The 26,538-nt window shown below is 27.3% G+C and overlaps 7 protein-coding genes across 7 annotated transcripts; 4 read left to right on the forward strand and 3 right to left on the reverse strand.

Moving 5' to 3' along the window:
- Positions 1-261: 261 nt before the first annotated feature.
- Positions 262-1,542, forward strand: MKS88_003125 (uncharacterized protein; the record flags this gene model as incomplete). Its single annotated transcript, XM_067216189.1, has 4 exons — positions 262-316; positions 545-631; positions 972-1,030; positions 1,321-1,542. The coding sequence occupies 4 exons, from the start codon at positions 262-264 to the stop codon at positions 1,540-1,542; spliced, it is 423 nt and encodes a 140-aa protein (XP_067072861.1).
- Positions 1,543-4,432: 2,890 nt separating this feature from the next.
- Positions 4,433-7,522, forward strand: MKS88_003126 (DNA replication licensing factor MCM3; the record flags this gene model as incomplete). Its single annotated transcript, XM_067216190.1, has 2 exons — positions 4,433-7,201; positions 7,379-7,522. 2 exons carry the CDS (start codon positions 4,433-4,435, stop codon positions 7,520-7,522), a joined length of 2,913 nt encoding a protein of 970 aa, XP_067072862.1.
- Positions 7,523-8,269: 747 nt separating this feature from the next.
- On the reverse strand, positions 8,270-10,486 carry MKS88_003127 (transmembrane emp24 domain-containing protein; the record flags this gene model as incomplete). The annotated part of the gene is made up of 6 exons (XM_067216192.1): positions 8,270-8,413; positions 8,595-8,836; positions 9,050-9,127; positions 9,519-9,575; positions 9,925-9,961; positions 10,427-10,486. The coding sequence occupies 6 exons, from the start codon at positions 10,484-10,486 to the stop codon at positions 8,270-8,272; spliced, it is 618 nt and encodes a 205-aa protein (XP_067072863.1).
- A 1,032-nt stretch (positions 10,487-11,518) lies between these two features.
- MKS88_003128 (uncharacterized protein) lies at positions 11,519-12,289 on the forward strand (the record flags this gene model as incomplete). Its single annotated transcript, XM_067216193.1, has 1 exon — positions 11,519-12,289. One exon carries the CDS (start codon positions 11,519-11,521, stop codon positions 12,287-12,289), a length of 771 nt encoding a protein of 256 aa, XP_067072864.1.
- A 1,497-nt stretch (positions 12,290-13,786) lies between these two features.
- Positions 13,787-15,970, forward strand: MKS88_003129 (uncharacterized protein; the record flags this gene model as incomplete). The annotated part of the gene is made up of 1 exon (XM_067216194.1): positions 13,787-15,970. One exon carries the CDS (start codon positions 13,787-13,789, stop codon positions 15,968-15,970), a length of 2,184 nt encoding a protein of 727 aa, XP_067072865.1.
- Positions 15,971-18,655: 2,685 nt separating this feature from the next.
- On the reverse strand, positions 18,656-19,111 carry MKS88_003130 (uncharacterized protein; the record flags this gene model as incomplete). The annotated part of the gene is made up of 1 exon (XM_067216195.1): positions 18,656-19,111. One exon carries the CDS (start codon positions 19,109-19,111, stop codon positions 18,656-18,658), a length of 456 nt encoding a protein of 151 aa, XP_067072866.1.
- Positions 19,112-21,917: 2,806 nt separating this feature from the next.
- MKS88_003131 (uncharacterized protein) lies at positions 21,918-26,059 on the reverse strand (the record flags this gene model as incomplete). Its single annotated transcript, XM_067216196.1, has 3 exons — positions 21,918-22,422; positions 22,526-23,993; positions 24,217-26,059. 3 exons carry the CDS (start codon positions 26,057-26,059, stop codon positions 21,918-21,920), a joined length of 3,816 nt encoding a protein of 1,271 aa, XP_067072867.1.
- Positions 26,060-26,538: the final 479 nt, after the last annotated feature.

Genomic DNA, 26,538 nt, shown 5'->3' on the forward strand with positions numbered 1-26,538 from the left:
TTGATTGATTAATTTCATTTTTGAACGAAGATAACTTATTTCTTCCCCTTAACATAATTAAATGGTTGACATAATTCGTTTATGAAGCAGTTATTTAATTAGCTTTATTTCGGTTATAATTCTTTTTGTTATTTATATTTTTCTATTTTTCTATTTTTCTATTTTTATTTTTTTAATTTTATATTTTTGTATTTTAGTATTTTCTTATTTTCTTTTGTTTTTTTTTTTTTTCTACCTCCTTTATATAAATAATTTATAAATATGTCAATACCAAGAAGAATAACTAAAGAAACGCAGAACTTGGCGAACGAACCGCGTAAATGAGAAAAAAAATCATATATGAATAGTTACTCGTGTATTTATATATATATATATATACGTATGCTGTAGTTTTCGTATGTATATTCTGCACTTTTATGGGTATCGTTCACTTCGCCCATGTCTTACATATATCTCGTTTTATTTCGTTTTATGTTATTTATGCATTTATTTATTTTATTCATTTTTCAATTTTTTTTTTTTTTCCCTATTTGTACATGCTCAGCTCCAGGTATTGTTGCAGTTCCTGTACCGGAAAACTACAGACACTTTGACATTTTAATAAATGGACCCGAAGGGACCCCATATGAAGGTTTGTTAAAAGCTTTTGTTTAAAGTATGTATGTATATGCGGGCATATGCATACATACTCTCACACATATTCAAGCGTACATACACACACATAGTAACACACACATAGTAACACACACAAAGTAACACACACATAGTAACCTACACACATAGTAACACACACATAGTAACCTACACACATAGTAACACACACATAGTAACCTACACACATAGTAACACACACATAGTAACCTACACACATAGTAACACACATATAGTAACACACACATAGTAACCTACACACGTGGTAACCTGCACGGTTATATATGCAAACTTCTCGGCAATTACAATTTTACTAATAGGTGGGACATACAAGTTAGAACTTTTTTTGCCTGAGCAATATCCAATGGAACCACCAAAAGTTCGCTTCTTAACAAAAATATACCATCCGAATATTGTAATAGAAAAAAAAAAAAAAAAAAAAATGTAATAACTACTGTGCATGTAATGCGTGTTCTTGTATATATGTATATATATGTCTATATTTATATACGTTTATATGTCAATATTGACCAGTTCGTACATGAGAAGTGCTTAAGCTTTTCCTTTTTTTCCTGACCTATTTTTTGACCTTTTTATTTTTATTATTATTATTATTATTATGTGTGTGTATTTTCTTTTTTTTTTTTTTTTTTTTTTTTTTATAAAAAGGACAAATTAGGTCGTATATGCCTGGACATTTTAAAAGATAAGTGGAGTCCAGCACTGCAAATTCGAACAGTGCTTTTGAGTATTCAAGCTTTGTTATCATCGCCCGAACCTGACGATCCATTAGATTCAAAAGTCGCTGAACATTTTAAGCAGGATAAGAATGACGCAGAAAATGTAGCAAGGGAATGGAACAGAATATATGCGAATAATACTGCTCTATGAGGAAAAAAAGAGAATAAAAAAAAGCGAAAGAAAAAACGGAAAAAAAAACGGATAAAAAAACGGAAAAAAAAACGGAAAAAAAAACGGATAAAAAAATGGAAAAAAAAACGGATAAAAAAATGGATAAAAAAACGGATAAAAAAATGGAAAAAAAAACGGATAAAAAAATGGAAAAAAAAACGGATAAAAAAACGGATAAAAAAACGGATAAAAAAATGGAAAAAACAAAATTGGTTATTCGTGCGAAACTTCATTTTTAATGTCTTACCCTAATATATGTACATCCTTTCGTGTTTACATTTAAGCGCACAGTTGTAATATATATATATATATATATATATATATACATATATACATATATACATATATACATATATACATATATACATATAATATATGTATTTTTTGTACGACTCCTTTTTACTTTTATTATTACTCTTTATTTTTTATTTTTTTTTATTTTTTACACCCCCTTTACCTGTACATATTGCAAACTTGCTAACAAAATATATTCTTAATACATTAAATTTAAGAATTAAAATTAAAATGGATAAAATGCGAGCATAGTTTGAAGCGAAATTTTTAAGCATAAAATTTAAGCACAATTTGTATGCATAATTTGTATGCATAATTTGTATGCATAATTTTTAAGCATATTTTTAGACAATTTTTCGATCAATTTTTAGGCATAATTTCCAAGCGTAACCTATTTTTTAATTGCACATATTTCATAAAACAAAATATATATTTTTACATAATCATGTAAGTAGCACACCCATGGTAAAAAAAAACATAGACGTTTACTTTGAGCATTAATGCGAAGGATATTTGTGCACTGCAATTTTGTTTGTCTAAAAGGAAAACTTTCTTCCCATACAAATGAGAGAAAAAAAGGATAAAACTCTTTTGCACTCTGTCATATGTTTCCCCATTTCGTCATTTTTCCATTTTTCCATTTTGCTATTTTGCTATTTTTCCATTTTGTTGTTTTTTCATATTCCCATTTCTCCGTTTCCTTTTTGAGTGCGATCGTTAAATATCTGCGTAATGAGCAATTGCCAAAAGGAGGATAAGGCATTATGAAAACTTGTTTTTACTCAATATAACTGCAAACTTAAATTTGATAACTATATATAAGCTGTTATATGGTTTATAATTTTTCAAAAAAAAAAATAAATAGCAATACTTTTGTTTTTATTTTGTTTTTATTTTGTTTTTATTTTTTTTTTATTTTTTTTTTCGCATTTTTTTTTATTACGTAATATGATGCAAAATAAATTTCAAAAAACAAAAAAAGGAAAAAAGAATAATAAGCGTATGGAATAAAAGACAAGATATTTCTTTTTAGTTAATTTCAAGTGTGCTGAACTTCAAGTGTGCTGAATTTCAAGTTAGCTGAATTTCAAGTTTGCTTAATTTAAATCTGCTTAATTTTAACTTTGCTTAATTTCCTTTTTTTTCTTTTTTTTTTTTTATGAAGAGATAATATTCTTCCTTGAATTTAATTTTAAAAAATATTACGTATTTTTTTCTTTCTTTTACTTCGTTTAATTCTTTTTTTTTTTTTTATCGCTTTGCGTGAGAAAAAGTGTTTTATACGTTCGCAAAACAGCAAAGAGATATTATAATAAACAAAAAAGAAGCGAATGTTCGTAATATAATACAGCGTAAAATACACCATAGTACATAAATTTATGTGTGTTTAAGTCAATGCGCAGTATTTAATAAGCCATTTATCATACCTCTGAGTTATAATTCTCAGTTATTGTATATTAGTATTACGTAATAATAATACCCCCTTAATATTATTACTCTTTTTTAACATTATTACTCTCTATTTTATTTTTTATTATTTTTTTTTTCCCGTCCTTTTATATATGCATACATACGTACATACATACATGCATACATACGTACATACATACATGCATACATACATACATGCATACATACATACATACGTACATACATACATACATACATACGTACATACATACATACATACGTACATACATACATACATACATACATACGTACATACATACATACGTACATACATACATACGTACATACATACATACATACATACATACGTACATACATGTATACATATATACATACATATGTACATACATACATACATACATACATAATAAACTTACTCTGCGCGGAAATATGTAAAATATCGTTTTCTTTGCTCTTTATTTTATGTGTACTCATTCTCTCATGTACACATGCATATGCAGAAGGGATATATCCCAGTTTTGTAATAATTATTATTTTTTTCTTTTTAATATATACAAAATATTTTTTAAAATAGACGCTTTACTCGTGTGAACCTTAATGGAAAGACAGATATCGAGAATGTGCACATATGCCTAAAGGTGTGGGGATATGAATGTACATATATGCCAACGGGGATGCGAATGTGAATACACACATATATGAGTGTAAATGAAAATATACACATGTATATGAATTCTGTGGGTATTAAATTAGTACACTTCCTTTTACTGTCTGCATAAGCACTCATCTACGCAGAGACTTTTTTGTAATTGTAACACGAGAAGTGTTAGTAAGATTTAACTTAACAAACAGTAACAATCTTTATTTTATTTCCCGCTGCAGTTTAGCACACAACTGAACACTGTAACATTGCTGCACTTTGCTTCAAGTTCTCTTTTTAGCTTTTTTTTCCGTCCAGCGAATCTGTTAAATTCTATTATCTATGTGGCACACTCTGCATCAAAAGGGAGCATAATATATTACACGTCCTTTTCTTTTTTTTTTTTTTTTTTTTAAGGAGCTATATTTGAAATAGCGTTTGTACTACTGTTCGGATAGGGGTACCAATACAGTTATATTTCAACGAAAATTTCGATTTAGCAATATGGAAGAGATGAGCATTGAGAAAATGAGCTCCCCCCTGGGGAGATCTGTATACAAGACAATGAATTCCGATATGAATTACACGTTGATGGATTCATCATTGAATCACTCATCTATTTTAGAAGGATCGATGAGAATTGAAAAAGACAGCAGAGATAAGAGAGTGCAAAAAATGAATGAGAATATTATAAGTGAATACGAATCAGGAAGACAAAGTGTCGTTTTCACTCAGCAAAAATATAAACAATTATTAGAAGGGTTCTTATTATTTATACAAACAAATAAATATATAAGTCAAAAAATTACTGAGTTAAGAGGAGAAGCTACTGATGAGTATAATAGAATGCAAAATAAAAATATTCCCAATATAATAATACATCAAAGACTTATTTGTAATATTAATAATTTTCAAACAGGAAATGAACAATTCGAATTGTTAGCGAAATGCTTAATAAAAGAACCATATTTAGCTTTACCAGCTTATCAAGCTGCTATAAAAGAATTATGGAAATCTCAAGATATCAAAATAGAAATAGATGCTCCAAAAATTGGAATATGTGGATGGTTAGGTAGACATCATGTAACACCTAGAGGATTACAAAGTTCAATGATAAATAAATTAGTAGCAGTGGAAGGAGTTGTAAATAAATGCTCAACTGTTCAACCAAAATTAGTTCAATCAGTATATATAGGAGAAGCTGTTCATGATATAAATGCAGATATTAAAAATGATGAAAAAACTGTTCATTTAAGACCACATTATGATATTACAGATTTTGATAAAACAGCTAAGGATTCTGGTAGACCTCCTGTTACGGACCCAGAAGGGAAAATCATACATAGACATGAAATAGGTTTATGTAAATATAAAAATCATCAAAAGTTTATTATACAAGAAACACCAGAAGATGCTCCAACAGGTCAAATGCCAAGATGGGTTGAAGTAATAGTAGAAGATGATTTATGTGATATTGTCAAATGTGGAGATAGGGTTAGGGTTTGGGGTGTATATAGAGCTAGTTGCGGTCAAGCTAATAGTTCTAATAGTGGTTTAGGTAGATCTTTTTTAATTGCAAATAATGTATTAGTAAAAAATAAAGAAACATATGATTCTAATTTATCGATATCAGAAGCAGATAAGAAAAATTTTCATGCATTTGCTAAAAAGGATAATACTATAGATGTGTTAGGTTATTCGTTTGCTCCATCTATATGTGGTCAAGATATAGTAAAAAAAGGAATTGTATTAATGTTAGCTGGTGGAACTGAACGTGCATTACCTTCTCATCATATTAGAGGAGATATACATATTATGTTAGTAGGTGATCCTAGTTGCGGTAAGTCTCAACTCTTACGTTATGTTATGAGTATAATGCCTGGTACTGTATCAGCAACAGGAAGAGGATCTTCAGGTGTTGGTTTAACTGCTGCTATAGTAACAGATCAAGATACAGGTGAACGAGTAGTAGAAGGAGGAGCTATGGTTATGGGTGATAGAAGAGTTGTATGTATTGATGAATTTGATAAGATGCAACCAACAGATCGAGTAGCCATACATGAAGTTATGGAACAACAAACTGTTACTGTAGCTAAAGCAGGTATTCATACTACCTTAAATGCAAGATGTACAGTACTTGCTGCTGCTAATCCGTTATATGGATGTTGGAATGATACACTTGATATGGGCCAACAATTGCAATTCGAACCTTCACTTCTATCCCGTTTTGATTTAATATTTCTAGTAAGAGATAGTGCAACTGAAAAAGATGATGAACGAATTGCTGAATCGGTACTACGAAATGTTACAGAAAAAGCAAAACCTATAATTAACGAGAGTAGGAATAACCAAAAAAATTTTGTAATTCAAGCAGATAGTTATGATATTAATCCCAAGGCACAGCATATTAGTGTTTTTAATGAAAGAGAAGTAAACAAAAATAATGATAACGATCAAGATAATGAAGAATTTGAAACACCCATTTTTGCTAATAGAGATGAAATGATTTATTATGATAAAGAAGGAGTGGAACATGAAATTTTAACTGTACCATTTTTTAAAAAATATTTACATTATGTTAAAAACATCTTCTATCATGAAAAACAAAGAACAGATGGATGGAAACCATACCCAGAAGTAAGTGATGAAGCATGCGAAGTCATTGTCGAATTGTATGCAGATCTCAGAGAAAAAGCAGCCAAATATTCGCACAATAAAATTATACAAGGAGTTACACCCAGAACGTTAGAGGCTATCATACGAATAGCATCAGCTCATGCAAAACTTAAACTAAACAGATATGTTACAAGTGTTGATGTTAACTACGCCAAAAAATTACTCATGTATACCTTGTTTGGTGAGGATATTACAGATGATAACGAAGAGGAAGAAGAGGAAGAGGAAGAGGAAGAGGAAGAGGAAGAGGTAGAGGAAGAGGAAGAGGAAGAAGACGAAGACGAAGAAGACGAAGATGAAGAAGACGAAGATGAAAAAATTAGCAAACTTTTCAAAACCAACAAAAAAAATAAGCAAAAAAGAGCATACAGAAAAAGAGCAAGCCAGAAGAATGACGTCACTAGTAAAAAAAAACGAAGAAAAGGGCAAACCTCAAAAAATGATGCAGAAGGTTATATGATAGATGATGCAGAACAAAGAGGTGGTACTCCTAAATCTACTCCTTTAGACGTTAAAGAAATTGAAAGATTGATTGTTGAAAATGTAACACTCAACGATCCCGGAGATGGCCTGAGGGACGAGGAGCTCTTGGACTTGGTATGCGCCACGTCTTTAAAGGCGAACAGAAAAAAAAAAAAAAAAAAAAAAAAAGTAAAAGTAAAAGTAAAAGTAAAAGTAAATAGAAGTAAATAAAACTAAACAGAAGCAACATTACATATGCTGCATATACACATGTACTTGTATTTTTTTTCCATTTTCTTATATTTTTTGTAGATAATTCTAGGAAACAAGGATAAAATACCACAGCTAGCTAAGCTCGATATCAGCCAACTACGTAAAATCATAAACTCCTTAAACGAGATGGACGGAGCACCAATTTACTACGTAAAGAAAGACAAAATAGTCTACAAATGTTAAAAGGTTTTTAACTGTACTGTACTTTTTCTTCCCTTATATATTATTTACTTTTTTTTTTTTTTTTTAAACCACTGAAAAATATTTTTGCTTATTCTACTGCCCTTCCCCTTTTTTTTTTATATTGTCAAAATGTACCATTATTATCATCATTACAGTCATCATAATAATCCTTATTATAAACATCGTTGCTGTTATTATATATAATCAATATTATTTTTTTTTTTCTTTTTTTTTTTTTTTTAAATGCTAATGTGCTTAAAATACTCTTTCCTTTTTTTTAACGTTCCAATGTTGTCATACAATTTTAAATGTACACCGTTATGACTAATTAAAAAGAACACTGTTCTTGTGGTATTGCGCTTTTCAAATTTCGCTTATAATATCGTGTTTAAGATGATCATTTAAAAAGTTAAGATAAAATTCGTAAGCATATTTAAAAAAAAAACTACAATTAAATGGAATAAATAAAATAGAATAAATAAAATGGAATAAATAAAATGGAATAAATAAAATGGAATATATAAAATGGAATAAATAAAATGGAATAAATAAAATGGAATAAATAAAATGGAATATATAAAATGGAATAAATAAAATGGAATAAATAAAATGGAATAAATAAAATGGAATATATAAAATGGAATAAATAAAATGGAATATATAAAATGGAATAAATAAAATAAAAAATAACAAAATAACGTGCAATCTCTTTCTCACATTTGTGCACGTACGCCAAATATGCACACACTACATTAACTTCTGCGCTTTAAAATATTGCTTTAAGTGCATAATAGAATAAATGGTTATTGCCACTAGTATTACAATTTCTATTATGTAGAAATAAAACATCTGATTGTGGACAGCCTGGTTATGCTCATACAAATTGGTTGCCTGTGAGGGGAAAAAAAGGAGGTACAGAAATATGTGAACATATACATGCAGACATTCATAATCACAAGTGCAAATATACACATAAAAACATACCCACAAGCGCACACACATGTAAATATATACATAAAGATATACCCACACGCACAAATGCAAAAACAAACTGAGGGGCCCCAATTCGTACCATCTGCTTTTGGTATGTCTGCTCCAACTTCATAGAACTAAATCTCTTCTTTAAGTTGAGCAAAATATTTAATGTTTCACTGAGTTCTGATTTTTTAGCTACATTCTGTAAATCTATATCTGATCCTCCAACATCAATTGATAAACTCCATTTTATAGACGTACTCTTAAACCAATTCGATGCAGGACAAGAAATACAAATGTAGTATAATCCATTCTTTTTAGTTAAGAACGACACTTTTCCTGAACATGTGCATAATTATGAACAAAAAAAAAAAAAAATAATAATAAATATACACACATAAACACATACATAAATACACACATAAACACATACATATATGCATACATTTTGTATATGTATATACGACAAAAATGACGACAGATGCATCGATATGATAAAAATAAAACAAGTGTTCTGTATTCACATGTTTGTATATGTGCATTCAAGTTTACCTTTGCTCACTTGAGAAGCTTCATGGGAATTTAAAACTCTCCCCTCCCGGTCTTTAAAGTTAATGAGGCATTTAAGCTCTACAAAAAAAGGACAAAACGTTTTGCGCATATTTTATTTTGTAATTTTATTGTTATTTCAAATTTCTGTAGGTTATTATCTCATCATTTTATCATTTGTTATCTTATCATTTTTTATTCTGCCGTTTTATTATTATTATTATTATTTTTTTTTTTTTTTTTTTTTTTTGCTAATTTTAAATTCCTGTTATGCTTATTTTTCCGCAAATATAAAAACGCACTCACAAAGACGCATGTTCATCTCTTCCTTTGCGGACTACTTGCTTAAATATTGCAGAGATTTAATTTATTTTCAGCTCTTTTGTACAACTTCTTTACATTTTCTTATTTATTTTAATATTCTTGCCTTTCAATCCGTAATTGTCATAGGTAGCTGTTATAACAACATTACTTACTACGCTTTCGACAAAGCACTTTTCTACACCCTCTTTTACAAAAAAATATGCAGCTTGAACAGGGAAACAAATAAAAAGTAGTAGGAACAATACAAAAATGCTGCCTTTTACCCCTTTCATTATGTACAGAAAATTTGCATAATATAGCACATAATCGTTATTTTATTATATTAAACTGTATTACACTTTATTTTATTATATTATACTATAGTGTATTATACTATACTATAGTGTATTATACTATACTATAGTGTATTATACTATACTATAGTGTATTATATTGTATTATATTTTATTATATTTATTTATTATATTTTTTATTTTTATTTTTTTGCTCATAAACTAAACAGATACTTCACAATGTTTACTCAATTATTCAGTGGGATAATCTATCAGCATTACGACAGACTCTTTTGTTCGGGTTACAAACTTGTGCGCACTCGCAACAAAAAAAAAATAGCAAAATAGCAAAACAACAAAATAGTAAGATAATAAAATAAAAACTTTAAAAAATTAAAGATATTGATATACAATAAAACAAAATAAAGGTAAACAAATTGAACTAATATTCAATATGCCTTAACGGATCACTTAGTGCCCCTACGTCGGCCTAGGTAACCGATATTTGCCTTACCAATTCACTTATATTTACAATAATATAAATAATTTCTTAAATGTATCAATCCAATCGCGTTCAAATTTTTTTTGTGTATAGCTCGTTGTTCTTTTACTATGAAAAGGGTAAAGGTACCTTTCCTGTGCAGCTACAAATTCGTGTGCATCGTATTACATACATACAGAAGTATACACATATATACGTATAAACATATATGTACGCAAAACATATACATATATATACTCTTATATGCACAAACTTGGGAAAGTAGCAAAAAACAAAATGTACTTTGCTTATGATGCCACATGAGTGAGTATTATTGATTACTCTATTTTGCCGTTTACTCATCAGATAAGTAATTTTTTTTTTTTTTTTTCTAAAAAAAAAATGAAATGAAATGAAATTAATTTGTTCTCTGCATAAATTTTACGTTAGCTAAAAAAGAATAAAAAAAAAAAAAAAAAAAAAAATAATGTAACAAAACTAAATGAAAAAGAAAATATACGTATTCCAAATTTGGTAAATGTAAAAATAAAATAAGAGGCAAAGTCGCTATAATAAAAACAAAAAAACTCAAATTTGAAAGAAAATATACCCAAATGGTACACACAAAAAAAATATATATTCATATGTATATGTATATGTATATATATGTACATATATATATTACACGATTTTGTTATGCTTTAAAGTTCTATTTCAATACTTTTTAACTCGTCATTCTTAAACACTTGTCATCCATTAATGCGCATGTTTAATTACATGTAAACATATTCATAATTTTTTTTTTTTTTATTTATATTTTTTTAAGTGTTGATTCAAAATTTTGTGTCATTTAAAAGTGAAATAGGAGACCAAGCAAAACGAAAACAACAAAAAGGCGAATAAATGAAAGATCAAAAATAGGGGATGGGCAGAGAGCCCAAGCAGATCTCTTATACATACGTGCACGCGTGCATAAGTACACACATACACATTCATAAATAAAAAAATACATATAATATATAAACGTGTGCTCGTTTATACACGTTTATGTACACACTGTTTGTCCTATTTATTAGAAGCTTCACACAGCAGCAGGGATCTCTGCGCCCTCTTTCAAAATGAACCCATAACGAATTAAATATTATGCACCCTGCTTCCAATCCCGATATTTATATCATTTTGTTTCATTATTCTTCTCTACATTTTCCATTCCCTCTTTACCGTCCATCGAACAATTTAAGCGCACCGAGGGGAGAAAAAAAAAAAAAATAAAAATAAAAACAAGTACCCCGACCTATAAAATAGATTTGCTCCCATTTATTAACAGATCATTTTTGTTGGTGACAGGATCATAAAAAGAAACTATGTTAAAAAAAAAAAAAAAAAAAAAAAAAAATGAATTTTAAAAATTACTGCCCATTCAACTACCCCGAAAGTCGGAACATTAACGCACTTGATGATCTTTTAAGTTCTAAAGAAAGCTTAATAAATTTCAAAAATTTTATTTTAAAAAATTTAAATGTAGATAGTATAGATTATGATTTAAAAAAGATTGAAAATAAAAAGAATTTGCTAAAAAATGAGGAGTTTAGAATAAAGAAATGGTATCTGAACTTTCAACCACTAACTAATATATCTATAGAGCAATATTGGAAATATGAGAAAGTTACAATTAAAGATATTCTGAGCTCAAATATTAATATTTCAAGTGATAATAATGTGGAGCTAAAAAAGAATAAAAAATACCTCAAGCACATTTGTAAATGTATATTAAAAGGAAACCCACATGAATCGTTATTAAAAAATTGTTTTAAATACTCCGCATACCATTCGAACAATTTAGATAAGCATTCCAGAAATAATTTTACTAATAATATTAATTCTTCCTTATTAAGTTTAAACTCTAGAGCAATTAAAAATACACAGAATTTGATAAACTGGAAATTGAAATATTCCCATAATTTTTCCAATTTTCAAAAAGCGCGTCCTGACCAACTTGAAAACAGTTCATCCACTTTTCATTCTACCGATGCAGGTAATAATAAAAAAAGGAGTATCGATCAAAGGGTAGATCATAATAAAGGAAATAACAATGGTATTGCATCAAATACTTATAAAATTGCTATAAAGGATAAAAATAGTAAAAGAAAAAAAAGGAAGGGTTAACATTTCTACGACACACTCAGGAGAAGTGCACTCGGAATTCGAACCTTCTATTTTTTTCCTTTTTTTTCATCTTCTTTTTTTTCTTTTTTTTTTTTGTACACATGATGGTTACTCCAATTCTGGACTGCTCAAATATTTGTGAATAGTTAAGCAAGTATAATATTACTCTTCTTTTGTTTCGTTCTGTTTTTATTACTTCATTTTATTTTATTTTTATTTTTTTTTTTTTTGCGATATGCAGTATATATGTAATTCACCTGTGTAGGCATACGCATATATAAGCTAATATATTAATACTTGTGTTTACACAACTGTGTATGTTTTCAAATTAAGGAAAACAGCTCCTTTACATTAAAACTATAAAAGTTTACATTCAAATTATAAAGGTTCACATTCATTATTATGACTGCTACATTTTTGATATTTGCAATTAATAAAGTGCAATGGTAAAAAAATGAGGAAAACGCTACAAAAGTAAAAATATTTAATTTTTTTTTTCTCCACTGCTTTATCGCTAAAACTTGAAAACAAAATTTGTTCATTAATAAATTAGCTCGTTCGTATTTGGCTTAGTCAAAGGAGTAAAACCGGAAAGCATTAATCTTTTTTTCTTTTCTTCAAATGCAGTTGTATGTGTACATTCGACTCACGCATAAGCGCAACACGCTATCTTTGTGTATATAACTCTATACTTTTATCTGCATGAACTTGCATGACCATACATTAAAATGTATTAAAGTGTATATATATACATGTATGTATATAATTTGCATATTTTTTTGCGAACAGGAATACACTAGTATGACTTTGCTTTAAATATGTATACCGTGTTTACCATAGTGGTTTATTTAATTCCTTATATTTAGTATATGTTACATGTAAATTTAAAATACGATAAAATATTATGCTTTTTATTTTTCCCTTTTTTCTTCCTCAAAAATTTAACTCACACAAATTTAAAAGTTTTTGTTATATAGTGCATATGTGTATATATACCTCTTTATGTAACAATTCTTATAATTCAAAAGTGAAAAAAAAAAGCAAGGAAAAAAAAAAAAAAAAAAAAAAAATTTTAACGCAATACTTGAAAAACGTTCATTTTGAACAAGTTCATAGAGCCAGATCAAAACGAACATTAAATAACAAAGCTCACAAAGGGAAATAAATAAAAAAAAAAAAATAATATAACAAACATAAACTCCCTACGTCAATTATGTTACTGTTCAACTTTTTGCGCCTTTTCTTTTCTTCAAAAAAGAAAAAAGAGTAAAACCGGGAAATAAAATAAGGTAGTAAATAGGAAAGATAGAGTAACCAATTGAAAAAAAAAAAAAAAAAAAGTTATATACCTAGTTAAAAGGAAAGAGGGATAAACCATTTTAAACGAAAAAGTGGACATAAAATATCCAAGTGGCCAAGGGACAAAACGAGTAAGCTATCAAATAAAAGTGAATAAGCGAAGCTGAACCAGCCAAGCAAAGCAAATAAAAGTGTATCATGCTAAGAATCATCTATGTGGTATTAACTGAATGCTTCATTGGTTTACTTACCACGTACCTCCTTCACTTTGAGATTGTAGAATGCGAAAATAAATTATTTCCCATATACAAAGTACTTCCACATATAATAAGTAATACAAAACTGCTTAATACAAAGGAGCTTAATCGAAAAGCACAAAAGAAATATTTAAAGAAATATTTATTTTTATCAAAAAACTGTTTTTCAAAAATCAACGATTCAACATCAAGTGATCCAATTTTAAAATACCACAAAGGAAATAGTGTGTCACATAGAATAAAAAATAAATGTGCTACATTTAATACGAATTATTTTTCTTTTGTCAAATTAAGGAAATTAAAAATTTTTAACAATGATGTTCATAAGGATAAATTTTTAGGAAATGATAAAAAGGAAGAAGAGGACAAAGAGAGTGATAAGAATGGGAGTGTAAAACATGTAAAACGGGATCCTTATGGAAGTGGAAAAATTAAAAAAAGTGTAATTAGTAACAAGATTGAACCGAATGAACAAGATGAAAAATGGAAAAGATATCTGCAGGACAAACGAAGGAAAGAAATACTAAAAGATTTAGGAAATAAAATGAAGAGAAAAAATAAAATAATAGGAAAAGGATATGTAAGACAGGGTACACCAAGTACTGGTGATCATACGGGTATAGTAGGAGTACATCAAGATGTAACAAAAACTAGAAAAGCAAAGGATGAAAAAGAGTACAAAGCAGCGGACGAGGAAATGGATGCATATGGAGATAAACATGAGGAAGATGATGAAGTTGAAAATGACAACTTGGACGAGGATTATGACGACGATGACGATTACGACGACGATGAGGATGAAGATGATGATGATGATGATGAGGATGATGAGGATGATGAGGATGAAGACAACCATTTTGATTACTTCAACGACAGGAGTTATTCCGGTCAATCGGGTCAATTGGGCCACTCGAGACAGTCAAGGGAAAGCCTTTTTACGAATTATGGAAAAAACGAAAATAAGGATAACGGTATACATTACGATGGTAGGAGAGAGAACTTTTCTTCAGGCCCCTCATCCTCATCAGGTTCATCATTTAACGAAAGCATAAACAATATTTTTACTTCAAGAAAAACGAAAGATTACCCATTATTTTTCCCCTTAAATAATAAATCATTTGAAAACAGTAACAACAAATATTTCGATAAGATATGTAGTATACCCCCGAATGAATTGATTAACCGCTTTTTTGAAAATACGTCAGAAAGAGTTAAAGATGCTGTAAAAAATATAATATTTAATATTATAGGAAATATTCAAAAGTACACTATTGAAACTTCTATTTTAATTACATATGATAAATTGTATAATTTCCTTTTACAAATTATCTTAACAGGATATATGATAAAAAATGCTGATTATAGATTAAGTTTAAATGAGTCTCTTTATGACCAAAATAATATTATAAATAAAAAAGAAGAAGACATTTATAATCTCAAAAAATCCTTTTATTCCTTATTTGCTGATAGCTATAAAAAAAATAGAGAAGAAACATTAAATTCAAGTGAAGTAAATAGTAAAAACAGTTATACTCATCATGTAAGTGGTCAAGAGATGGATGTAAAGGGCATGCCTCAACGTGATAGCAGTGAAAGGGAAACTTCTCTTTACTATAATAAGGACTCCTCCGATGGGAGTACCAGCACGTATGACGAAGCGAGTGGAACACATGGCCAGGCTAAAACTACAATTAATTTAAACAATCAATATTACACAAAATGTAAGAAAATGGAGAATGATGATTTTCCTATAATCAATACAAAAAACTATATAAATTTTTTAAGAAAAAAAGTTAACTCTTTAGAAAACCAGTTGAAAATGTTAAAAGAAAATAAAAATGTTTTAAGTGATGATTTGCTTTCATATATCAAGTCTCTAACTGATATTCAACTACGCTCATTAACAGATAATATAGGAGCATTAGTATTAGATGCTACAAAAAAAATTGTAGAATTAGTAATTCAAGGTATGACATTAAATATTAATAAAAATTTATCTAACGAACTTATATATATTAGTGGTTCAGTATTAACTTACATTTGTTTCTGGCAATTAATTATTGGCTATACATTGCGAGAAATGGAAATAAGAGATGAACTCTCCGACTACCTAAAGGGAAATTAATACCTCAGAGCTTTATTAATTTTTTTTTTTTTTTTTTATATTGTAGAAGCTTTTTTAACATCTTATTCATGAAACATAACCTTTGCATGTATATGTGCATAGAAGCATATAAAACAGTATAGTTTTTTTGTGTTTTTTTTTATTTTTTTAAATATATATGCACACATTGAGACAAGTTTTGTTTTTGCATTTTTGTTGTTATTTTTACTTATGCATATATGTGTACATATACATACCTTTGCATGTGTATATGTACATTCGGATTAACCCCCAACATTATGGCAAATATAAAATGACAGTTGTAAGAACTTCCTTCCATATGTTTTTAATACATTACAAAAACTGCGTAGTCCATATAACATATCATATTATTTTACTTGATTTATTTTTTTTTTTTTTTTTTTACATAAGGGAAAGTTCCACCATTTTTGATCATTCTTCAAGGTCATTATAATTCATCTTTGATAGATATTCTGAATTTATAATTTCCCTTTTTGGGTTATTTTGTAAGTTGATAAAACACATTATACTGTAATAAATGTGTTTTCTGAATTTATATGTTCTCTTAATTTTACCTGCACAATTAATGTATGATAGTTTTTTAATGTGTCATTTTATTTTATGTACAATAGTTAAACAATAAACCTTAGTAGAACCACACATTAGAGTTTGGTTTTCCATAGTTTTAATTTCTCATTCGTAGTGTTCACTTTTTTGCGTGCATGTTTACAAATTTACATATGTGCATGCGCACATATATATGTATATTATTTTTATTCTTATTTTTTTTTTCGACAAAAGGGCTACTATCTCATACAATGAAACATTTTTGTATTTTATAGGGTGTCTTACACAAATTTATTTTTGTAGAATATATTGTCAACCCAAATGCGCTAATTTAAAAAAAAAAAAATGTTGGTATGAAAAATTTCCTATTTTTTATTTATTTTTTTTTTTTCTCATTATATATTTTTCCTTAAATATTCAACACAGATTAATGCTCAAATTAAAATTTCCCTTCTTTATTTTACTATGTGTTATCCTTATTCTTATGTACACTGTAATAGCGACATAATTGCCCAGACGTTAATAAAAGGTGCATTTTTCCTTTTACTTATTATGTACACTATGAACATATAAGTATACAAATGTATATATACATATATATGTACTTATATGCTAATAATGCACATTTCATGTGAAGACACATCTAAATCAAAACGGTGTTATTAAAAGCCTTGATATTACAATTATGCAAAAACAAACTGATTGATTTATAATTTATATTACGTAAAAGAATTAAATCAGGTATATATAAATTAAAAAAAAAAAAAAAAAAAAAATTGGCGATATATATATCAGCGGATACGAAGCCGTTAAATATGTTCAGAGTAAACAAATCATTTTGTGAATTTACATTACATCATATACATTCTTACACAAAATTATATATGTATAAAAGTATATATTCCTAAATGGCATTCTTATAATATGCAAAAAGAGAATAGGTGATAAGATGTCCACATTTTTTTTAAATAAATTTATATTTCACATTTTGCTGAAATAACAAACCACATGAACAAGTCAGAATTCTAAGTAAAAAAAGCTGTATTTTGAATTATGAAATGACTAATAAAAAAAAAAAAAGAAATTAAACAATTAAACAATTAAACAATTAAACAATTAAACAATTAAACAATTGAACAATTAATCAAGTAAACAATTAATCAAGTAAACAGTTAATCAAGTAAACAGTTAATCAAGTAAACAATAATAAAACAGTAATCTTAAAAACGAGTTACATTCATTTAATAAAAATGTCTATTATTAAACTTATGTACGAACATATATGCAACTACTTACTATTGTTATATTTTTATTAATTACACTACATTTTTTTTTCTTTTTTTCTTATGTATATTAATAATTGATAATTTTCAGAAGCGATATAAATAACCGAGAAGAAAACGAATATGTTCATACTATATTATCATTTAAATAATACATTCATTTGAATGCTTAAAGTTTCTTGTAACAGTTCAATTTATTTTGTCACTTTCCCTTATTCTTTGCATATCTATTTTTTTTAATTCTCAAATTCTATGGAATATTATTCAAACTTATCTATTTGAACTATTTAAGGAGGAGAACATAAATAAAAATATAAACGAATGATAGGAAGCAAAAGAAAATTTTATTGTATTCTAGTTATTTTATAATGCTGCAACAGTCTATCATTCAAAAAAAATATTTTAACTTAATAAATAAATAAATTCATAAAAAAAAAAAGCAGAAACGAAAATGTAAATAAATAAAAAGCCTCAAAAAGTAGACGTTAAATTACAGTGTTTATTTGTGTATATATATATATATATGAATGTATTATGGACTATTAAAAATAAAACATTAAAATAGAAAGCAGTACCCAATTTACTGCTTTCGCTTTTATTAAGTGATTACTATTGTATTCATTTTATTGACAACTGCTTTATGCGCATAAAACTTTCATTCCGCTCATTCAGTGCAAAAATAACATGCCTTCTTCTACCATTTCCCCTTATCTTTTTTTTTTTTTTTTTTTTGTTATTGTTGTTTACAATTAGCATTAATACTATCGTATTTGCTTGAATTGCTGCATGTGTATAGTACAAATTTCCTAATTATTTCACACCTATGTGTTTTCTTTTATTTTTTATTTCCAGTACAGTAGTGTTTATTTATCGAGACAATATCCTTTAACCTATCGATTTGTCCCGTCAAATATATATTCAGTTGCTCACACGTTGCTATACATACTTCTAATTTTCTGAATAAATGCACAAATTTTTTATGTTCAAAAAGATAATAATAATGCGGTACTGTACTGTTATTGGACATAACAAATGTTCTTCTGATAATATGTTTAAGATTCTTTAATGCTTTACAATCAATTATGAATGTAATAATTATATGTAAAAGGTCATATTGAATAATGTCCAATGTATCAGCATGACTTATAGACTCATTCATATTGTTTAGTTTATTATTTACAAAAAAAAACTTATACTGAAGATCATAAAGAGATATAACTAAATTATTAATTACATTACGAAAGAGTTTATTCCTATTAGAAATCCTTTCATCATTCAAAGTATAATCCATTTCTTCTTTTATAACTATATGACAAAAGCAAATTATTGCTTTATTAATGCTTTGTAAAAAATACATATAATATACATATATATATATATATATGCATATATTTTAGTACAATATATTAGAAGTAGGTTTATACACAAAATATGTGAAAATGCATCTACCAAACTGTAAGGAAAATTTTTTTTTTAAAATAATAATTAATGTAGTGTTGCTCTTCTTTTACGGTTCAAGTATATTGTGTAATGTATATTTTTATACATTTTTTGAGTAAATAAAAAAATTGTATATAAATTGTATACGAATTGTATACGAATTGTATATGAATTGTGTAAATATAATACTAAAAAGAGATGTAGATTCAAAATTATGCAATTTTAATATATAAGTACATGTGTTCCGTTTTAATACAAATACCATATATTACATCGTTTAATTACATAATGCACAAATTTATTAATATTTTTGTAGATAGTATTTTACATCTTTAAAAGATAAAGTGTATATATAGTAGAATAACAAAATTTAAAGTAATGTTAAGATAGGCTGAATGATGAATTACACATACTGTGTAAAGGGTATGGATTGTATCTAAATTGACCCTAAAATAAAAAATGCTTACACAAAAAGAATAAACACATTTAAGTGTATAAACATAAGCACTACAAGTAACCAATTTTTTTTTTTTTTTTTTTAAGGTGATCCTATTTTCTTAACTTTTGTTAATCTTTAAACAAACGCCAAATTTAAAAATAATATAAAATTTTAAAGGAAACAGGTTACTTCAAAAAAATTTTCCACGCAAAAAAATGAAGCTTAAAAAATTTACATACTCTACACATCCTTATCATGTTGTATGATAAATATAATGTATACTTTTTCTTAAAAGTGTTTTGTGGAAATACTATTTTTCGCTTAAAAATAAGAGAAGAAAAAGGCAAAAATGAGAAAAAAAGAGAACAAATGGGAAAGAAACGTGTAGAAACGAGAAGAAATGAGAAGAAATGAGAAGGAAAGAGAAGGAAAGAGAAGAGAAAAAAATAAAGAAAAAAAAATAAAGAAAAAAAAATAAAGAAAAAAAAATAAGGAGAAAAAAATAAAGAAAAAGAAATTCCATTACAAATATTTGTTCATGATCTTAATACTTAATAAAAAAAAAAGTTCAAAAAAAAAAAAAAAAAAAAGCTGCTACCTCTAGTTGAGATTATTCAAACATGAACAGGAAAAAACAAATTGGTTGATGATAGTTCGTTTTCTTTTATACATATATATATATGAGTACATTTGTAAAGACATAATTTCCTTAAAATAATATAAAAAAAGCGAATTTATTGGATAATTATCATTAGTTCAGTGTGCTTTGTGTTCCAACTACTTCAGAAATAAAAAAATACATGAGCAAGCCGTAACACAGCGTACAAAATCTATCTCTTTAGGCTATGAATAATAGAGGATTATGAAAAAAAAAAAAACATATGGCTAGTATTAGCAGTTGTGCAAGTACCAAAAATGCACAGATAAAAATAAAAATTTGGTGCTTTTAAGTTCGTCTTCCCACATTTTTACTTAAAATAAAATATGCATATAATGTCTTCCTACGTATATGTTTATATAAAATGGCTAATAAGTCCAAAGTTTATTGACCTAAAGAAATATTCGCACATACATAATTTACTTGTATAGAAAAAATTATTTTGCACATATAGCTATATAAAAAAAAAATTCTGAACAAGTCATAAGTTTTCACAAAATATTTCGTTCTCGATTAATACAACTCTTATATAAGAGAGAAAAAAAAAAATTCTTTGTGCCTTCAAAAACAATATATCCTATTATGTGTTTATAAATAAAGCGAATTTGTTAGTGTTTGCATTATCGCTATTTTATTTTTTAACATATTAAATAAATTAGTAGCTTACAATATTGCAGTACAGAATACGAGATGTGTATTTTCATATATATATTCACGCACATACATGCAATTTCTTTTTATTCAAAAAAAAGACGAAGCGGCAGAACAACGAAACAACAAAAAGACAAAAAGATATCACATAAAAAAACAGTCTCTTCAATTTAATCCAAATATAGTATTAACTGAATTGACCTATACATATGAACAAATATAGACTTGCTTCCCCCATAAAATATAATAATTAAAATATGTTATTCCCAAGAATAACAATACTTTGAACTTTGAAAATTAACACAAAACTATGAAAAGGGAATGACCTTATGCATTCTTCCTCCGCTGTTCATGTTTTAATAACGTATCTTCTAACAAAGATATAATATTGCAACGAATTTTGCTTCTTTTACTTTTTTCTCACTTGTTTTGTGTGTTTTGTATGTTTAGACCATTTTGTGCGTTTTGTACACTTTGCATCTTTTGTTCTTTTTTTTTTCTTTTTAAATGTACATGTTTGAAAACATTTATTAAGGCTTAATCATTCGAATTACTACAAAGTGGTAAGTTAAATGAATCAAATTGTATATGAATGAAAAGAAAAAATATATTGTCATATAAAAATGGGTAAAAAAATAAAATAAACACATAATAAAATTTTCCCATAATTTATAATAAAGTCTTCAAATCACAATTAATTATAACAGAAAAATGTACAATTTTTATGAAAACAAAATAAAAATAACAAATTTGAAAGATTTCTCTGTCCAATTAATGAAATCTATAAGTTTTTTTTTTTTTTTTTTTCGGGGTTATTTGTATGCTAATTTGTCCCTGCATTTAACACTTTTTGCATATTCTAAAGATATGTTAGAAATATCCCAGAATCAAGAGAAAGATATTGTATTATTAACTGTTTAGTTCATTTTTAATTTGTATAATTTCCTTTACTGGTATAGGCTCATAGGGAAATTTCTTCAGCGTTGGTATTGTCAAATTTTGCAAGGAAGTAATTAAGTAATCAATTGAACTGTCCGATAGTCTTACACTTGAATTTTCTTCTGGTAATATACTCAAAAAGTCATTTATTATATTTGGCATGGTGATATATTCCCTCTTAAAAAAATATTCATTATCGTCACTATTGTTCTTTCTATTTGAAATGCTAATATAATTTGGATTTTCATTCCAACAAATATTTCTTTCAACACGTTTCTTCTTTTTTCTTTCATCTTCTAAAATCTGATAGTTTTCAAAAGGTTTATATAAAGACATCATCTTTAAATCAGGCCTAATGATGTAATTAAATGGGGTGTTATTATTACCATCCTTTTTCTCTTCGATTTTCTTTTTTTCTATACTCTTTATACTTGCATTATTGTTGTTACTTAATTTCTTTTTTTTTTTTACATAGCTCCGAGAATCCAAAAAATTGAAGGAGTCATAGGTTGACTGAATTAGGCCTTTTTTTATAAATTTTTTTTTTTTTTTTTTTTTTTTTTTTTTTTTGTTCCCACTTTTCTCCTTCAAAATTGGTAGTACCATCGAATTCATTTTTAATTATATCCTTACTATCGTTATATTTTATCTCTTCATCCTTTTTAATGACTTGGTTAAACTTGTTCACACCATCTCCGTTTATATTTTTTTTGTGCGATTGTTCATTCTGTGAAATAGGTACTTTCTTTTCCTTGTCTTCTTGGTCATCCGCCATTTCCATCTCTTCATATTCTTCCACTTCTTCCTCCTCTCCTCCTATTTTCTTTTCCTTTTTTCTCTTTTCTGTTTCGTAGTCACCATGCGGCATCAGCTCTAGGAACATATCTGTTCTGTTAACATCAAAAAGGGAGAAAGTTTTTTTTAAAGACACACCACCAAATAATTGCGAATTAATTAAATTTATTTTAAACTGTAAGCTGTCTATATCATTTTTTTTTAAGTTTTCAAGATAACCCTTACAAAGTATATCCGTAATACTAGTATTTTCTATTATCATATTTTCATTATTGGTAGATGCATTTACAAAATCGAGTAGAACATTTTTATTTTCTTCCATGTTATAACCTGAATCATATTTTAATTTTGTTTCATAAAGTTTATTTAAGTTTCTCATATCCCCATATAGTATCTCCAGCTGTATTAACAAATTCCATATTTTTTCACATGCTTTATTTTTTTTTTTCAATAATAGAATATAATTGTACTCGAATTGGTTATATTCATTTTGTCCTGACTTTGATTTTACATTTTTCTTGTTTGATATATTAATACCCTTATCATACTGTTCATAAAAATTTACATAAAAATTATGTATAAATTTATAAATTAACGACCTAATATTATCAATATTTCCTTTTTCTAATAAGAATTTTATATAATATAAAAGGAAACATTTCTTGGATGAATATTTTTTATACCCTTCATTCATAATATATATAGCTCTTTTTTCATTATTTAAAATTCTTCTTTCCATATTAGCACAATAATAATACATATACTGTGAACATTTATCATCATTTATAATTATACCCACATAATATCTCCATATAGTTTCATCATAATTTCTCTTAACAAAATTTAAAAAATGTGTATACACAAAATCTCTTCTCCTTTTTTTGTTTATATGAATATATTTTATAAAATAATTTTTTCTTTCTTCTATTTTTTCATAATCATTTTGGTTAAATCTTCTTCTTATATCTTCGTCATCTTTATTAGATGGTTCTTTCAACATGTCTTCCATGAAATCTTCTGGTAATTCTTTTACATTCCTGTTGTTTTCATAATATGTAGTATAACCATTCTCACAATGTGTTACGTAAGAAATATCATTTTGGTCCCTATCTGAGCAATTAGTTTTAACTCTTTTAGGTTCATTTTCTTCAGCCCCATTTGCAGCGTCATTTTTGACCCCATTTTTGGTCTCATTTTTCTCCCTACATTGTCTTTCAGTCTTTTTTCTTTTATTCCTCGTGTTGTCTAAACCTTCATAGGGGAACATATTAAATTTGTTTTTAGAATACAAAAAGGGGAGTGAAAATTTTTTTTTTTTTTTTTTTTTTTTGAGAAACCTCCTCAAGCATAAGTTGGTATAAAAAATGGGCTTGGTTTATTAAAGAATGTCTTTCAAAAAAGAATGCAAAATTTAATTTTAGCAATTCATCAAAAGGAAGATATACTTCTATTGCTTCTCTCATCACCCTAATACCATAGTCATATTTTTTATTTAATAATAAAAATTGAAAATAAGAAAACCATAAGTCAGCATTAAATTGTAGATGTATTAAGGCCTGTTCATAAACATACATTATTCTTTTACATGCTAATGACAATTTTAATTTTAATGGATTGGTTTTTTCAAAATTAATTATTTTCATCCATTTTGAGAGTACTGTGGTATTCTCTATTTTATACTTAGCATTAATAGGAATAATTATTTTAAATTTTTTATCATAATTTACTTCTTTATACATATTACATAATTCTTTATATGCATTTTTTGAATTTAAATACTGGCTATTATATGTAGATATGGAGCCGTTTGTGAAACTGTCATTTGTGGTTTTTTCATATGAGCAAAAGCATTTCCATACCTTGTCCAAATATTTTGTAGTGTTATTAAGCCAACAATGGTAAAATTTTCTTAATTTGTCATCACTCGTGTAATATTCAATGTATGTAATCTTTATACTCTTATCAGGTATGTACGATTTAAAAATGCTCTGTTCCTTTTCGGATGGGAACAGGGGGCCCTCGCCACAGTCATTAGTATTCCCACTGTAATGGTAGTAATACGCATTATTATTACTATTACTGTTATTATTACTATTACTGTTATTATTACTGTTACTATTATTATTATTATTATTATTATTATTATTGTTATTATTACTATTACTGTTATTATTACTATTACTGTTATTATTACTATTACTGTTATTATTACTATTACTGTTATTATTACTATTACTATTACGATTACTATTACGATTACTACTGTAGTTATTACCACCTCTATTGCTATTATTTCTTCCATTAATACCGCTTCTATTCCTACCACTCTCATTCTTAAAAGGATAGTGCAATAAATTCTGAACATCGTTATTTAGTAAATGATTCGTGTTATATATTTTTATTAATATGTATAACAATTCGACCCATATCGTTCCTGATTTTATGTCAGTCCCCACATATTTAAGTCCTTCAAAGAGAAAACTTATATACTCATGAATAGAAGAAGTATGATATGCAAAATATAAAAAGGAACAAAATAACCTAATATCATATATATTGCAATCAATACATCGACGATATATTTTATACGCTTCCTTATATTCTTTTTTTTTTATTTTCAACTCTGCGTATCTGGTCCAATATAAAGTACACCTCGGGAACACGAGCAAAAATTGTTCATACACTTCTTCCCTTTCGTATAATTCTAAAATCCTGTACCATCTATTTAGGTGTACAGGATTTAGCCGTAAAAAATACAGCTCCTCTTTGTACCCATCCGCACTTTGAGAACAACTGGGCAAATTCTGCTCCTTATTCGGGTTTTGCATATCATCTCTTTGTTCCAAACGGTCGTTTAACCCCCCTTTATCGTCATTTACATGCTTCACATCGCTACCCTGCTTTACATCATTTCCCTGCTTCACATCATTGCCCTGCTTCATATCATTGCCCTGCTTCATATCATTGCCCTGCTTCATATCATTACCCTGCTTCATATCATTGCCCTGCTTCATATCATTGCCCTGCATCACATCGCTACCCTGATTCACATCGCTACCCTGATTCACATCATTGCCCTGCTTCATATCACCGCCCTGCTTCATATCATTACCCTGCTTTTCATCACCCCCAAGTCCTTCCCTCATCTTGCTTTCCATAACCTCCAACACATACTCCTCTACATTGAAATCTTTGTAAATCTCTTTTGTCCTCTCTTCAACTTTCAAGTGCGTTACGAACAGCTGTTTCGCTGTAACCAGTTCGTCGTTATTCTCATTATCCTTTAAGTCATTACTTAGCATCCCACTTCTGATCATGTTTCAGACATTCTTTTGCATTAACGGTGGGAGGAAATGAAAGAAAAAAAAGCAAAAAAAAAAGAAAAGCAAAAAAAAAAAAAAAAAAAAAAAAAAAAAAAAAAAAAAAAAAAAAAAAAAAAAAAAAAAAAAAAAAAAGGTAAGAAAATAATCAAAAAACAGCAAAAAAATCAATAACGAACAAAAAATCGAATAAAAGGCAAAAAAAAAAAAAAAAAATGCGGTGAGAGCAAAAAAGTGAGCAAATAGAGCAAACAGGAATTAAAATGAAATAATGCCAAACCGTAATGAAGCCATGCGACTGGCTAAAAATCGTATAGTCAAAAAATTCTGAAAATAAAAATTACTTCAAAAAATTATACATAAATTTTTTTTTTTTAAATTCCAGCATAGTAGAAATTTAAAAATATAAAAGTATGATGCTTATTGTATGTTTTTTATACACATATACATGCGTATACGTATGTATATGTATGTAC

Source organism: Plasmodium brasilianum, chromosome 10, assembly GCF_023973825.1.
Source record: "Plasmodium brasilianum strain Bolivian I chromosome 10, whole genome shotgun sequence".
Taxonomy (NCBI): Eukaryota; Apicomplexa; class Aconoidasida; order Haemosporida; family Plasmodiidae; genus Plasmodium; species Plasmodium brasilianum.